Raw genomic sequence first — 16751 nt, forward strand, 5'->3', positions numbered from 1 at the left:
TAAAAGTAGCTAAAAAATGACTTGCTTTTCCTCTCTTCCCTAACTTTGCTTTCCCAGGACAAAAGGATTAACAAATAATAAAATGGGTCAAAAGGCATGGTACAAGAAGAAAAAAAGGTCTAGGTAAACTGGATAGCTAACTCTTGAATAAGACATTGTTTCCGTCTATTTACCCAAACTGCAATGTTAACAATTCTCCCAAAACGTATCCAACAGCAAGAAAAAAAACACTACATCTGAAATATATTATCACTCATTCACAATATCCAGTAATCCCAGGCTTGTTTTGTGTTCTCTTTATCACGATCTTGATAAGAGAGTAAAGAACCCTGAAAAAAAGACAAGTACATATTCTTTATTCTCCTGAAGGGCAGAGCTGCAACTGGAGCATAGTTTTAAGTTCATCAAATATCAAGACACAAGAGAGTGAACAATCATAATGTCACCTATACATTCACCATTGAATGAAATTATATACCAGGCGACAAGTTTGGTTTAGACCAGTTTAGAGCTATCCTCCACCAAGGATGTAAAATACAGTATTCCATAATACCATCTGAAGTTTAAGCTTCGTTGATTTGTTTTGTCCTTTTTGGTTTACTCTCTTCGTCTCCTTCAACTAACTTTGCTGCAGGCCTTTTCTTTAACCCCTTCATTTTTCTGGTTTGCAGTTTGCTCAGATCCTGTTTTTGCATGTGAATCCTTCCGTAGGTTGTGCCGAAGGTATCACGGGAAACATTTTTCTTCTTCTTTGGCTAGAAAAAAGCGATCCGCACATGTCAGTTTCTACTGGCGGCGAGCATTATTTACCAACAGTAAGTGCCGAGAGTTTCACAATACTTAGGGATTGAAGTCAGCCCAATTTAGACACGGGAAGGAAAAGACTGGGATAATTGGCCAGTCTCTGCCATTCATGCGTAGGAACCAGCCCAGGGGAGGCCTGTGTACTTTTGGGGCTGGAGACCCGAGATTTGGGATGGGAAAACCTGGACCACCCAACTATCTTCTCTCGCCATCTCCTCACTCCCCAGCCTGTCCAGGGAGCACTAGTTTCCCAAATTAACCCTAATGCAATCCTCTTATCTGCTGAATGAGCTCCTGAGCCACCTTATCTACCATGCTACAAGAGGCCTACCTCCCTCAAACCCCAGTTATGTCATTTCTCTTTGAAGAAATGCTTGAAAAATAGGGTGCGTTTCATTGTGTTTGGAATTCGCCCTATTTTCAAACTACTCTTTGAATAATCTTTTTGATAGAGTGATCAAACAAAAGTGGTCTGATAGCCAACGAGTAATCCCTCTGTGTCCTATTCATTTCAGTAGAAATTAAGCCCCAATTTGTTTAATAAAGCAATCCTCCCCTTGCTCAATCCTACCATTTGTAGGGGGTTAATATGCTGCTTTTCTTTCCAAGAAGGGCATGCTCAGTGCAATTATAATGACTGACTCAGGAGAGGATGCTAACCTATTCCCCAAGCCCAGTGAGGGCAGAACATGAGGAAATGGATTTTAAAAGATTGAAAATAACAAGAAAGGTATTACCGGGACCTGTATTGAGTATGTGACTCAAACAGGCTACTATATGATATTCTTAAGACTCCATCTTTGGAGCCTTGTAATAGAAGACAAGAGGACCATCTAGCCTAAAAGATCTAGGCTTTGGTTTTTACGGTTTCATTAAGCACTTACTATGTGCTAGGCACTGTACTAAGGGCTGGGGTAGATGAAAGATCATCAGGCTGGAACAAGATAATCCTAGAGGCAACAGAATGGACCAGAACATCTCCGTGTCCTTGCCAGCTCTTAAGATTCAAGGACTTTGGAGAAAACCACGTAATGCAGACATCTCCCTGACTGTAAGGAGGCAGCAGGTGTCATGACTTCGAGGAGCAGAAGTCAAGCGCATTTATGGTAAATAAATACGATTAATGATCCATTACCATCCCATCTCCTCGCAGACGCTTCACAACTCTCTCTTTTCTCCTCAATATCTTGATATTTATCTTGCTCTTCATTAAAAGTTTTTGGATGGCAAGGATTAGGACTCATCAGAAATGAGTGTAAAGAGATGGCAGAACTACGGTGCTCTCTTCGGTTGTATTTCTGTTTAAAAACTCGGTAACAAAAGAGGCAAATAGATGAGATACCTTGGCGGCCTTGGGCACTTTCATGGATAACTTATAAAGGTCATTGGATGCCAAATGAGTTCTCCTCATGACCAAATCCAATGACGGTCCCATTTCTTCCAGTTCAATCCGTGGTGTCCGACAACCTGACTTCTTTAGTAACAACCTTCAAAGAAAGAGAATGCAATTCATTCATTCGTATTTACTGAGCACTTACTGTGTGCAGAGCACTGTACTACGCGTTTGGGAAGTACAAGTCGGCAACATATAGAGACGGTCCCTACCCAACAACAGGTTCACAGTCTAGAAGGGGGAGACAGACGATAAAATAAAAGAGATTGCTTTTGATTCTCTACACTTCCTCCACAATTATGGCTTTAGCTAGAAAACGGTAGTCTTTCCCAAAACTAAAAGAACAACACTCAGCAAGAAATGCACTGTCACTTACATTTCAGGAAAGGATAACTTTTGTAAACAATTAAAAAGACTATAACCAACAAAAAAATTCAAAAAAGCTCTTCAGTAGGCTGTAAATTCCCCTCCATGAGACTGTAAGCTCCAATCAATCAAGCATATTTATTGAGCGCTTGGGAGAGTACAATATACCAGACGTTGTTAACACGTGCCCTGCCCACAACAAGCTTAAAGTCTAGAGGGGGTGTCAGACATTAATATATGTTCCTAAGTGCCGTGGGACTGAGCTCCTTGTCATGTCGACCAACTCTACTGTACTGTACTCTTCCAAGCGCTTAATACAGTACACAGTTAAAAAAATACAACTGGTTGGTTGACAGTGTGACAACCTGAATTCAACTCTGCCAATAAGTTTGCTAATTTAGTGAAATAAATAAAATGCTAGTGGTGTTTGCAGGGTTGGTTGGGGACTGGCTAATATAGCTGAAGGACACACACACACACACACACACACACACACACACACACACACACACACACACACACACACACACACAGAGCACCCTGCTACCTTGCTCAAATAGGGGGGATGACATGGTCACTCAAGTCCCAGGGAAGTCAGGAAGAACTGAATCCCTTTTCGTTGCTGAGCTCGGGGCAATGAAGGGGAAGGTGATATTCCACAAAACCCAGAGAAACTGGGGGTTGTGGAGTGCATAGCTCTGCCTTTAAGGAGGAAGGCATGCCAGGGGCCACAGTAGTCAGATTTGAAGGTGGGAACAGAGGTGCACACCTGCATGTATATATTTGAGTGTGTGAGAGCCTGAAAAAAATGAGGTAACTTTTTTTAAAAAAAGGAAAAATTACTAAAACAGGGTGACAGAAAGTAAGCTGCACAAAAACTGAGTTCACCCAATTCTCTTATACTGTGGGGCTGCATTCTCACAGGATCCAAACAAGCTCTGGTTGTCAAAGATCGACAACAGATTCCCCAACAGATGTGTAGCTGGCTCAGACCTGTTGCAGCCCTAGAAGCAGGTGGCAGAATTTGCTCCTGCCCCTCTGGGAAACTCTTCCAACTCGGTGCAGCTTAAGCACCACCCAGAGTCCCAACTAAAGACACTCCTTCAAGAATTTCTGGATGCAGATGTCTGTCCTAGAGGCCCACGCCCAAGAAGACTTGCAAGTGATCGTCAAATCGAACAATAGTATTTACTGAGCACTTTTTGCAGAGCACTGGACTTGGGAGAGTACGGAGACACTTTAGTAGACATGATCCCCGCACCCTCAAAGAACTTACAGTCTATCAAATTATAAACTGCTTCACCAAATCAGCGAAGGGATAAAGGGCTGATGATAAGTCCAGTCTATACCTCACGTTGCTGCCCGGATTATCTTTCTACAGGAATGCCCTGGGCCTGTCACCCTCCAGTTGTTGCCTATCAACCTTCGAATGAAGCAAAAACTCCTCACTCTCGGCTTCAAGGCTGTCCATCACCTCGCCCCCCCTCCTACTTCACCTCCCCTATCTCCTTCTACGGCCCAGCCCGCACCCTCCGCTCCTCTGCCGCTAACCTCCTCACTGGGCCTTGTTCTCGCCTGTCCAGCCGTCGACCCTTGGACCCACGTCCTACCTCTGGCCTGGAATGCCCTCCCTCCTCACATCCGCCAAACTAACTCTCTTCCCCCTTTCTAAGCCCTACTGAAAGCTCACCTCCTCCAGGAGGCCTTCCCAGACTGAGCCCCCCTTTCCTCTGCTCCTCCCCACCTCCCCATCATCCCTACTCCCTCCCTGCCCCAGAGTACTTGTGTATATTTGTACATATTTATTATTCTATTTATTTTATTAATGATGTATATATACCTATAATTCTACTTATCTATTTTGATGCCTCTCTACTCATTTTGTCTTGTTGTCTGTCTCCCCTCTTCTAGACTGTTGGGTAGGGAACGTCTCTGACTGTTGCTGAATTGTACTTTCCAAGCGCTTAGTACAGTGCTCTGCACACAGTAAGCGCTCAATAAGTACAACTGAATGAGGGAATGAATAAATAATAATGATGGGATTTGTTTAGCGCTTATTATGTGCCGGGCACAGTACTAAGCGCTGGGGTGGATACAAGCAAATCAAGTTGGACACAGTCCCTGTCCCATGTGGGGCTCACAGTCTCAATCCCCATTTTACAGATGAGGGGAACTGCCCACGGTCACACAGCAGACCAGCAGCAGGGGCAGGATTAGAACCCATATCCTTCTGGCTCCCAGGACCAGGCTCTAACCACTACGTCCTGCTAAGGAGAATCCCTGGCACCAGGGAAGCAATACAAACGACCAAATATTTATATCGGTAACAAAAAGTCAAATGCTGTCATAAAATGTGTTTACCTAGCCTGCAAACTGATTAACAATGCAACGATAGACAAGGAAGTAGAGAGCCGAATCAAAGACAGAACATCCACTGGCCAGCTGTTAAAGTGTGGAGGCAATGTGGTAACAGGCTCCCGGCTAAATTAAAGCTGGAGTTGGTCCAAACTTCTCGACGGCCGGGAGTCCTGGCATCTACACAGGTGCCACATCCAATTCCTTGAGCAGTTCCACCCACGCCACACAGTAGCAAACGGTCAGCCAAGATCCCAAGCAATGAAGTTCTGGAATGAAGGCAGTTTTCTAGCCTCAAAGCTACGCTTGTGTTAATACAGCCATCTGGGGATATATGAGAAGAGTGAGCACCAGCAGGATACCTAAAAAACTGCTCTCTGGAGACTAGAAATTGGGAAACCACAGCTTCGGACAATGCTGCATCCCAGCTGAAAACTGGGAGTTAACAACCAAGGACAGACCAGCAAAGCCTACAGCCATCAAGAAAAGAATGACCCTTTTTGAGCAAAAGCTTCCTAAGAAATGAAAGAAGCTCAAAGTGAAAACAGCTCCTGGCACGGCAAACATCACACATGACAACACAACACGGGACACTCACAACCACAGGCCCTACGACAGTCCTTTTTGTCACAGATGCGCTCACAGGTGAATTTCACCATCTGTGGTGTCTTCTTTGACTACGAGAGACAACTGAATAATTCCCTAACTACATTTCAGTCAAAATGGGTACTAAAAACACATGTTCTGACATAACTGGGTGAATTTCCATCAAGAGAGGTTCAAAATTGCTCTAAATTAAGCTCTAGAGTTACCTCTTTATGAATATCACCATGCTGTTACACTTTTTCACGGTAATAAGTTAAAATTCAATCTCTGTTCACCATGAGGCTTGATTTCAATCCCTCTAAAACTGTAAGCTCCTTGTGGGCAGGGAAAGTGTCTACCAAGTATTCTTAGTACAGTGTTCTGCACACAGTACATGCTCAATTAAAAACCACTGATTGGCTTTAACAGTTTTAGACCTTCTGGGTAAGCCAAGAGAATCTCAAGTATGGAACTGAGCGCTAAGGTTGGAATTTTTAATAAACATGGGGGCTTTATACTGGATTTCAAACGCTAAAAGGTTGTCTTTTTGTTCCTACAGTTGATCATTTTTTCCACCCCATAACCCAATTTGCTCGTAGGCACCCCAGAGCTTAGCACATAGTAAGCACTTAACACATACCATCATTATTATTATTGTAATCATCACCACAAGTTAGAGGAGCAGCATGGCCTAGTGGAAAGAAGAATCTGGGTTCCAATCCCGCTTGCCTGCTGTGTGATCCTGGGCAAGCCCCCCTCTCTAGAATGTAAGCTTGTAGGCAGGGAATGTGTCTGTTTATTGTTGTATTATACATTCCCAAGCTCTTAGTATGGTGTTCTGCACACAGTAAGCACTAAATTCAAATGAATGAATGAACTTGACTTCTCTGTGCCTTGGTTATCTCATCTGTAAAATGGGGGTTAAGAATGTGAGCCCCATGTGTGACATGGACTGTGTCCAACTGATTCCCTTTTCTGCAATGAGTTAGGGCTCATTGGTGATTAAAGTTCAATTCCTCTCTTCACTGGACTACCAAGCCCCATTTTTTTCCTAAGGGAAAGCACTTTTCTGAAAGTTACTGAGCATCTTGGTGCTCCTGAAGGTAACTAGGAACCCTTGCTCTTTATTCAGCATGTGATTAAAATCTTCACCTACTCATAATGACAATAATAGTGGTTTTTATTAAGCACTATGTGTCAAGCACTGTTCCAACTGCTGGGGCAGATCCAAGTTAATCAGATCAGACACAGTCTCTGTCCCCACAGGGCTCATGGTCTAAGTAGGAGGGAGATCAGATACTGAATCCCCATTTTACAATTGAGGAAACTGAAGCACAGAGAAATTAACCAACTGGCCCAAGGTCACACAGCAGGCAAGTTGGTGGGGGGGGGGGAGCAGGATTAAAACTCAGATCCTCTGACTCCCTGACTCATACTATTTCCATTAGTCTACAGTGCTTCTGGAGTTGAAGATCAACATGCCGAAGCAGCAGAGGAATACAGAGTTGCAATTATAAGTGATTACATAACTATCTTTAATAAGACTGTTTTATGTCTCTTATTGGGTCTGATCTGAAGTGAATAAACTACGCTCTGGGAATAAAAACTCATCCATGTGAGTTAAAAGAACTCTTCTGGGACCCCAGGCTACCGTTTAGTGGCCAAGAGGGAGTAATTCAGCATAGTTTATCCAAATAGGTAATAACTGTGGTATCTTTAAGGGCATATTTTGTGCCTAAGTAGGCAGTTACATTGGCTAGTGCTGGTCACTGATCAATTTTAATTGATAATGAGAAAACTGGTATGGAACACCCTTAACTACTCTCAAAAACTGGGATGTACTCAGCCGGGACACATCTTCATTCTAACTAGGCCCTACTAACCTAGTAATTCGTGGAAGCAGTGTGGTCTAGTGGAAAGAGCATGGGCTTGGGAGCCAGAGGACTTGGGTTTTAATCCCAGCCCCACCACGTCTGCTTTGTGACCCTGAGCAAGTAAGTCACTTAACTTCTCTGTGCCTTAGTTACCGCATCTGTAAAATGGGGATTGAGATGATGAGCCCCATGTGGGATGGGGACTGTGTCCAACCCGATTTGCTTGTATCTGTCCCAGTGCTTGGAATAGTGCTTGGCACGTAGTAAGTGTTCAACGAACACCATGATTATTATTATTACTATTATGTGCACTAGCTAATTGGCTAAAAAAGGTGGCTAAAAATCTCAGGCAGGACAGACTTCGCTAACAGGTGGGCCACATTCAGCCTGTGGGCCATGTTAGCCCTTTCTGCTGTCAGGCGTTCAAATATGACTGAATAAATTATTTGACATTCTGTGAACTAGCTTCAACCCAAATTATTGGCTTTCCACTCTACTTCAAAACGAAACTATTGGCTTTAGCAGGAGCACCTTCCTGCTTCATCCAGTCCCACGGCCTCCTGGATTAAGAAACAAACAAAAAAAAATACCAAAAAACCCCTATAATTTTATTTAGGGCATGGAGTCTGAGAATGGCTCTGGCCATTTGGTCATTAGGTTCCTCTCCTCTTCTCTTTTCTGGTTCAAAATCTTGTCGGCAAAATTACAGCTTTGGACACATGCCGGGCTCGCTGTCGTGACCTAATTCAAGCTAAAACCAGTTAACCCTGGCACACGTCATATCTGTATCAATGACAGTGAAATATACTTCTGTGTGAGGCCGAGGAGCCCAATATGGAACAAACAAGGCCAAGTTTATGGCCATGGCCAAGGTCACGTTCATCTGAAGATTGGCTGTGCCGCTGCTTGGGTATACAGCCTCTCCAGAGCTGTTTTATTTTCTGCCCCTCTCACACTGCTCTTGTTGAAGCTCCTGCTACAAGAGCTGTAGATCGCACTTCAATCTAAAGTCTGATGCCATGCTGCTGCCCTGCCATTTGACAATCTCGCCCAAAAGAAATGCTGACCTTGATTTTGTTTCCTATTCCCTGGATAATTTTTGCACCGATTGGCTGTAGGCTGCCTAGAAAACAACTTTCTGCAATTGTATTCAGTGCTACATACCCATTAACCACTGCACTAAGCACTTGGGAGCGTTTCAATACAATAGAGTTGGCAGACATGTTCCTTCCCCCAAGGAGCTTACAGTTTAGAGGTAGAGACAGACATGAAAATAATTACGTACAGAGGGCTGTGGGGCAAATTTCAAGTTCTTAAAAGGTAGTAACAATAATAATAATAGTGATGTCATTTATTAAGTGCTTACTATGTGCAAAGCACTGTTCTAAGCGCTGGGAATGGATAGGTCTTGTGCATAGGTGACACACAAGGAAGAAAGAGTACGGGAAATTAGGGCTTAGTTGGGGGAGGGCCTGTTGGAGACGATTTTAGTATGGCTTTGAAGGTGGGGAGAGTGGTGGTCTGTCATATATGAAGGGGGCAGGTGTTCCAGGCCTGAGGGAGGATTCGTGCAAGAGATCAGCAGCCAGATAGACAAGATCAAGATGCGGTGACTAGGCTGGCGTTAGAGAAGGCAAGTATGTGGTTGTAAGCAATCAGTACGGTATGGTAAGACAGGGAGAGTTGATTGATTGTCTTAATTCTGTTATGGAGCTCCTATTTGATGTGAAGTCTCTTAAGGAGTGGGGAGAGTTTCTGAACAGCTTTTTAGAAAGTAGATGGATAGCAGAGTACGGAATTGGAATAGGGAGAGACAGGAGACAGGGGGGTCAGTGAGGAGGCAGAGGCAACAATCAGGGAAAGATATATAAAGTGCCTGGATTAATGTGGGAGCAGTTTGGATGGAGAGGAAAGGATGGGTTTTAGAGTTGCAAAGGTAGAACTGACAGGCTTTGGTAACAGACTGAATGAATGGGTGGAATGAGAGAGATGAGCTGAGGACAATACCAAGGTTATGGGCTTCTGAGACAGGGAGGACAGTGGTGTTTTCTATGGTGATGGGAAAGATGGGGGAGGACAGGATTTGAGTGGGAAGCTGAGGAATCCTGTTTTGGATACGATAAATTTGAGGTGTCGGCAGGATATACAAGTGGAGATGCCCTGAAGACAGGAGAAAATCCAAGACTGCAGAAAAAGGGAAAGGTCAGGGCTACCGAGGTGTGATTTGGGAATCATCAACATAGAAATGGTCATTGAAGCCATGGGAGCACGAGTTCTCTAAGAACCGCACATGGGTGTAGACGGAGAACAGATGGGGACCCACAACTGAGCCACCCCCACCGACCCCCGGCCTTTTTTAATGGTACATGTGTTGAGCATTACTGTGTGCCTGACACTGTTCAAAGTGCTGGACCGGTACAAGCTAATCAGATTGGACACAGGCCATATCCTACATGGGGCTCACAGGCTTAATCCCCACTTCACAGATGAGTTCAGTGACTTGCCCATGGTCACACAGCAGACAAGTGGCAGAGCTGGGATTAGAACTCAAGTCCTTCCCAAGTCTCTGCTCTATCCACCAGGCCATGCCATTTTAATATGGTAATAATAATAATAATGATGGCATCTATTAAGCGCTTACTATATGCAAAGCACTGTTCTAAGCGCTGGGCGGGATACAAGGTGATCAGGTTGTCCCACGGGGGGCTCACAGTCTTAATCCCCATTTTACAGATGAGGGAACTGAGGCTCAGAAAAGTTACGTGACTTGCCCAGGGTCACACAGCAGACATGTGGCAGAGCTGGGATTAGAACCTATGACCTCTGGCTCCCAAGCCCAGGCTCTTTCCACTGAGCCACGCTGGATATTTGTTAGGGGCTTACTATGTGCCAAACAGTTACAAATTAATCTGGTTGGACACAGTCCTTATCCCACTTGGGGCTCGCAGTCTAAGTAGGAGGGATTAGGACTCAACCCCCATTTCACAGTTGATGAAACAGGCACAGAGATGTTAAGTGACATGCTCAAGGTGACACAGCAAGCACACTGGCAGAGCTGGCCCATGCTCTTTCCTCTAGGCCACGCTGCTTCTCACCATTAAAGGGTGGGAAGCAGGAGAGGAGCCCGCAAAAGGGACTGAGGAGAGTCCACAGAGATAGGACGAGAATAATGACGACCTCTGGTTTTCTGCTAGCTTTTCTTGCAGCAGGCTGATACCACTACTTTTGTTTTCTTCAGATTATCAATTCAAAGTACCGCTGCATGACCTGCATGACCTCATGGGTGTGTGACTAAATAGGACAACTCTGGAGTGACTGTGTCTAGGATTTCTGAGGCTGCTCATAGCCGAATTTGATAATAATAATAATAACAATGGCATACGTTAAGCACTTACTACGTGCCAGGCACAGTACTAAGCACTAGGATGGATACAGGCAGGTTGGACACAGTCCCTGTCCCATGTGGGCCTCCCAGTCTCAATCCCCGTTTTGCACATGACGTAACTGAGGCCCAGAGAAGTGAAGTGACTTGCCCAAGGTCACACAGCAGACAGGTGGCAGAGGCGGGATTAGAACTCACATCCTTTTGATTCCCAGGCCGGTGCTCTATCCACTACACAAAGCTGCTTCTTGTTAAGTGTCTCCTGGAGGATCAGAAGCGTGTTTGATGCCAGCAGCTAATTCTCTTGTCACATCTTCCATCCTAACTGTGAATAAAAACTGGACCGGGCCTGACCATCATCCTCCCACTGACTCTGGGAAATGGGTAGGGCAGGGCACCCCCATCTTTGCCATCCCCACTCGGGCCTCTGTTAAGCAGAGCAAGCTGACTCGGAATAAACTTCTCACCTCAGGTCACCCTGTTTGGCATTTAAATAGGCCCATCAACACCAAAGTATGCTATAGTCACAAAGCAGGCTGCAATGAACGGTTCTGCCTTTGGTCAGTTCAGTATCGTTTCATCATCATCATCAATCATCAATCGTATTTATTGAGCGCTTACCATGTGCAGAGCCCTGTACTAAGCGCTTGGGAAGTACAAATTGGCAACATATAGAGACAGTCCCTACCCAACAGTGGGCTCACAGTTTAAAGTCATATGACTTTAGGACAGGGGAAATGGGGAGGCGGACAGGGAAGATACAAAAGAGTAGGAGGCCGTAGGGAGCTGTTGTCCGGTACGTGTTCCAAGCTAATTTCGGCTTGATCACATTTCTAGGCTTAATCATTACAATATAAGTTGACAAATCAACACAGATATCTTAGGGGGAGACAAAGCAAACTGAAACATACTTACTTATAGCAACGCAGGTAAATTTTTCCACCCAGGGCGGTGAAGTGTAGAACGTACTCCAAGCCAGCCAAGCGAATATTTGGTACAGTAGGTCCTTTGAAGAAATCTATAAACGTATTGTGGTAGTCAAGATTACAACAGATTTCTTATATTCAGCTGCAGCAAACACGTATAGAAAGGCATGCATCTTGGGGATAACTAAGTTTTGCTTTATTTACAGAGCTGAAAACTCTGTAACCATCCCTCGCTTAAACCCTCTTTAGTGGACAGCAGTACTGAATATTAATATCGGCATAATTTTCAGTGTTTACTCTCTCCAAGATAATAGCGAAGTTTAGCTTGGCCTAAGCACTCCCTCCACTCCTTGAAACTATTTTGACTGACATGAATAGTGATCATAGCCCATTTCAATTTAACATTAGATTATGATATCTCATTGGTATGGATAATGGTTGATGTTTTGCCTATTAATGCAAGATGCGACTTTGTTGAAGAGGACGAGAGACAACATTTGGAAAATTAAGTTCTGACTTTACCTATGGCCACCAAAAAATCCAATTCAAAATCTTTCATTAGTACAGATTTAAGTTCCTATTCGACTATGTAACTATTTTGGGTCAATTTATTGTGCTCTTGGGGCTGCATGAATGTATTTTACATTATTTGCTACAGGAAATGAGACTTTTGTTTAGTACTCCTACACTCAGGACTATTTTCATGGAACAAACTAAGAGTGTTGTCTGGGGCAGAGCGATGTAGTGAAGGATTTTCTTTAGGTCCTTCATCCTCTAGATGTTATTCACTCATTCATTCAATTGTATTTATTGAGCGCTTACTGTGTGCAGAGCACTGTACTATGCGCTTGGGAAGTACAAGTCGGCAACATACAGAGACGGTCCCTACCCCACAACGGGCTCACAGTCTAGAAGGGGGAGACAGACCACAAAACCAAACATGTAGACAGGTGTCAAAATCGTCAGAAAAAAATAGAATTAAAGCTATATGCACATGTGTTTAGTTCACCAAACCATGCTGCTTTACAGTTCTGATCTTTTCCTCCCGCTCTGCCACTGCTTAGCAATGAATATGACAGTCTCCCTGTCAAATTTCAAGATAAGATTTTTTTTAACAACCAAGCAGACAAATTAACCAAAATATATATCACCAAACATAAAGTCCTAACTGCCAACAGCATAAAAATGGAGAAGGATGTGACCAAGTTTCTCCTAAAAATAAGGTTTTGGGACTTGCCCAGTGTTCCTTGAAATTTCAAAAAAGCGGCCACACGCCTTTTCCCAAAATTCAGCGTACTGAGGTGCACAAGACATGAAAAAAACAAACCCAAAATCTCTGCTTCTTTCCAGAGCAGCATCTATGATGTCGACCCAGCTGGGGAACAAGCTATTTACAGAACAAATGTTCCATACCACTGGCTTTGAATCAGACAAGAAGTCAGAGCTTTTCACAAATCTTTTGGAGAATAAAATGAGAACCAATGGAAGTGAACCTATGGTCATTACTAGGGCAGAATGTAAAGATAAACTTCAGATATGAAACGGTTTGCAGTGGCCCCAGCAGAGCAAGACGACCTCAAACTGATAGACGAGATTTATGCAACGCTCCCAGAGAGATGCTCTCTGAACTGATGATCCTTCTGAAAGGAAGAGTGATTTCTTAGTTCCCTCCTTTTCCGCCAACCCTGCCTCCCGCTAGACCTGTCCTACAACACAGAGGCGGCATTCTCTATTTTTGTAGGAAATGGTGATTATGATTCATGGGGGCATTTCAAAAAAACTTTGAAAACTAGTAGAGGAAAAAAACTCTTAGACTCACACACCTTTTTTAAAACTTCAATTACTTGTGCAATTCCCATAGAGCATCTTGTAGTAATAACAATAATAATGATGATGGTATTCGTTAAGCGCTTACTATGTGTAGTACAAGTTCATTCAAACAAAGGAAAAAAATTAAGACCGAACTAGTGTATTTCACTTGCAACTCAAAACGAAAACAAGAGGTCAGGAAATAAACTAATGTTATATAGTCAAGAATCCAATTTTTAAGTTGAATAGATGTATGGTCAGGCATCTAAAAGCATAGGTGATCACTCGTGGATAATTCAAAGCGTGAATTCGGGGTTGAATCTGTCAGGTTTGTGTATGCAATTGTACATACCTGTCACAATAATATACAAAAGGAAAAATCATGCCACGTTCTTAGCCTCGGCAAAATCGGGGCCTTTATGAGAAATGGATTTTATACTTAATTATGAAAAGCAAATCAATGATCAAATTTATTGATTTTACTACTTATTAGTAACAAAAGACTTGGATTAACAATGAATTTACATTGTTTCTGGAAACGTCTATTCTATCGTTGATTCGCAACTAGTCAAAATACTTACCAATAAAAAGACTTTTCAATCTTTTATATTCTTCATTAGAGTCAAAAGCATCGCCGGCAAATATTAACATGGGCTTTGTTCCTTCTGAACACTTACTGTTCTATTAGACATAAAATTTTTTGTTAATAAACAATGACATCACTTCATACAACTTTACACACCAGACATTCAAACTGCATATTCCTGAATACATGCAAGTATGAAGGGAGTTTTTCCCTCTGACATACAAATGCTTGGGCTAACACTATTATTAGTAATACATTACTATGTGTAGTACAAATTCATCCAAACAAAGGAAAAAAATAAAGACTGAACTAGTGTATTTCACTAGTTCACATTTGTATTTGTATTATTAATAATAACAATAATAATATTGTTAAGCACTTACTACGTGCTAAGCACTGTACTAAGCACTGAGACAGACTCCAGATACTCAGCTTGGACACAGTCCCTTGTTTCACATGGGACTCACAGCCCAGATAGGAAGGAGAACAGGTATTATATCCCCATTTTTCAAACGAGGAAACTGAGGCCCAGAGAAGTTAAGTCACTTGCCTAAGCTCATCCGGCAGACAAGCGGCAGAGCTGAGATTAGAACCCAGGTCTTCTGACCCCCCCGAAGCCCGTGTTCATTTCTCTAGGCCACGTTGCTTCAACACTGTACATATTGATTTTAATGCAAAGCATACCATAATGAACACATAATTTATTCCACTGTAGTTATGGAACACATGAGAAGTGGCCTAGTGGAATAATAATAATGATGATAGTATTTGCCAAGAGCATTGTTATTTGTTAAGAGTATTTGCAAAGAGTCTGGGAATCAGGGAACCTGAGTTCTATTCCCAACTCCACCCTTGTCTGCTATGTGACCATGGGCAAGTCACAACTTCTCAGAGCCTTGGTTTCCTCATATTTGAAGTAATGATTAAATACCTCTTCTCCCTCCTCCTCAGAAGGTGAGGCCCATGTGGGGCAGGAACTGTGCCTGATCTGACTGTATTGTATCTACCCAATACAGTGCTTCACACAGTTTTTAACAAATACCACAATTATTACTATGCCAATGCACCACAGTTTTGCCTTTATTAGTCAATTTCAACCTGATGTCAACCCAGTTGACATTCACATTGGAAAAAAACCTCTGGGCAATTCTTATGAGATAATAATAATAATAATGGTATTTGCTAAGTGCTTAGTAGGTGCAAAGCACTGTTCTAAGCGCTGAGGGGATACGAGGTGATCAGGTTGTCCCACATGGGGCTCACAATCTTAATCCCCATTTTACAGATGAGGTAACTGAGGCACAGAGAAATTAAGTGACTTGCCCAAAGTCACACAGCCGACAAGTGGCGGAACCGGGATTAGAACCCATGACCTCTGATTCCCAAGCCCGTGCTCTTTCCATGCTGCATGGAAAAACTGCGAAGCAATCACTCCAATAAGCGGAGGTCAGACACTCTTAATATAGAATTTTGCCCTATTCTTGTCTTGACTGCTTAAGAAATGAACTTGGAGAGGGTTTAGAAGAAGTATGAAGATGATTAAGGGGGTGGAAAAGAAGCCTGGACGGAAAGAAAATAGGGGCTGTTCAGAAAAGAGACGACTGAGGTGATCTAATAATCTATTTGCAACTATAGGAAGAAATACGTGGAAGACATCAGCTTTTATTCCGAGAATAAAATGAAAATGAACTGAAACTTCAGTAAAATACATTTAGGTCGGAAAAATCTAATTGTAAGAGCTATTAAATAGTGGAACAGGCTACACAGTTAAGTTGTGGGTTCTCAGTCTGCGGAAGTTTGTCAAAAAAGGCAAATTATACCTTTTAAATGAGAATGTTCTTCATGGGAGGAAAAATGAACATAGCGTTCACGAAGAAACTTTAAACACATTGCTCAGAAAAGTTTTACAAATACCTTCTAGACTGTGAGCTCGTTGTGGGCAGAGAACGTGTTTGATGTTCTACTGTACTCTCCCAAGCGCTCAGTACAGTGCTTTTCACACAGTAGGTGCTCAATAAATATGATTAACAATAATAAACAGAAACATCTGAAGCCAGAAGGTACAACATGAGACAAAACTACAGCCTGAGCAGATCTTGGTATACCTAACACTGAAACTATTGTTACTTTTTTAATGTTAACTGCACTGACATGGAACCAATAAAGAATATTTATTGCAACAGCACAAATGATGTTTTGTTCATTTCTATCTACCTTTATATTCATAATTTTAATAATCATTTCAGGTACTTATTTTTCTATCTCTATTTTATTTTCCCCCTCATCTCAGACTGTGAGCCCGCTGTTGGGTAGGGACCGTCCCTATATGTTGCCAACTTGTACTTCCCAAGCGCTTAGTACAGTGCTCTGCACACAGTAAGCGCTCAATCAATACGATTGAATGAATGAATGAATGACTGATAAAAATCCACAGGTTAAACGTTCATTCTGCCTTCACCTAACTACAAAATACAAGAGATGCGGGGGTCGGGGGGGGATGCAAGAACCCTATAAATATAGGTGGTTAAATTGAAAGGGTCAGCGTGGCTCAGTGGAAAGAGCACGGGCTTTGGAGTCAGAGGTCATGGGTTCGAATCCTGACTCCGCCACATCTGCTGTGTGATCTTGGGCAAGTCACTTAACTTCTCTGGGCCTCAGTTGCCTCATCTGT

At 42.9% G+C, this 16751-nt stretch overlaps 1 protein-coding gene across 2 annotated transcripts in view; it reads right to left on the bottom strand.

Annotated features, from left to right (window-relative positions):
* Positions 1 to 334: 334 nt before the first annotated feature.
* The window catches only part of RPF2 (ribosome production factor 2 homolog), a 42058-nt gene continuing 25641 nt past the window's right edge, over positions 335 to 16751 (bottom strand). Inside the window, exons 7-10 of one of the 2 annotated variants that reach the window (XM_038761414.1) lie at positions 14076 to 14175; positions 11675 to 11777; positions 2147 to 2291; positions 335 to 755 (exon numbers count right to left, since the gene is read on the bottom strand). In XM_038761414.1, the coding sequence (XP_038617342.1) occupies positions 564 to 755; positions 2147 to 2291; positions 11675 to 11777; positions 14076 to 14175 (540 nt within the window). In that variant the 3' untranslated portion in view covers positions 335 to 563. The remainder of the gene's footprint in view (positions 756 to 2146; positions 2292 to 11674; positions 11778 to 14075; positions 14176 to 16751) is intronic. The other variant, XM_038761415.1, reaches the window with a different exon arrangement.

Source organism: Tachyglossus aculeatus, chromosome 19 (genome assembly GCF_015852505.1).
Source record: "Tachyglossus aculeatus isolate mTacAcu1 chromosome 19, mTacAcu1.pri, whole genome shotgun sequence".
Lineage (NCBI taxonomy): Eukaryota > Metazoa > Chordata > Mammalia > Monotremata > Tachyglossidae > Tachyglossus > Tachyglossus aculeatus.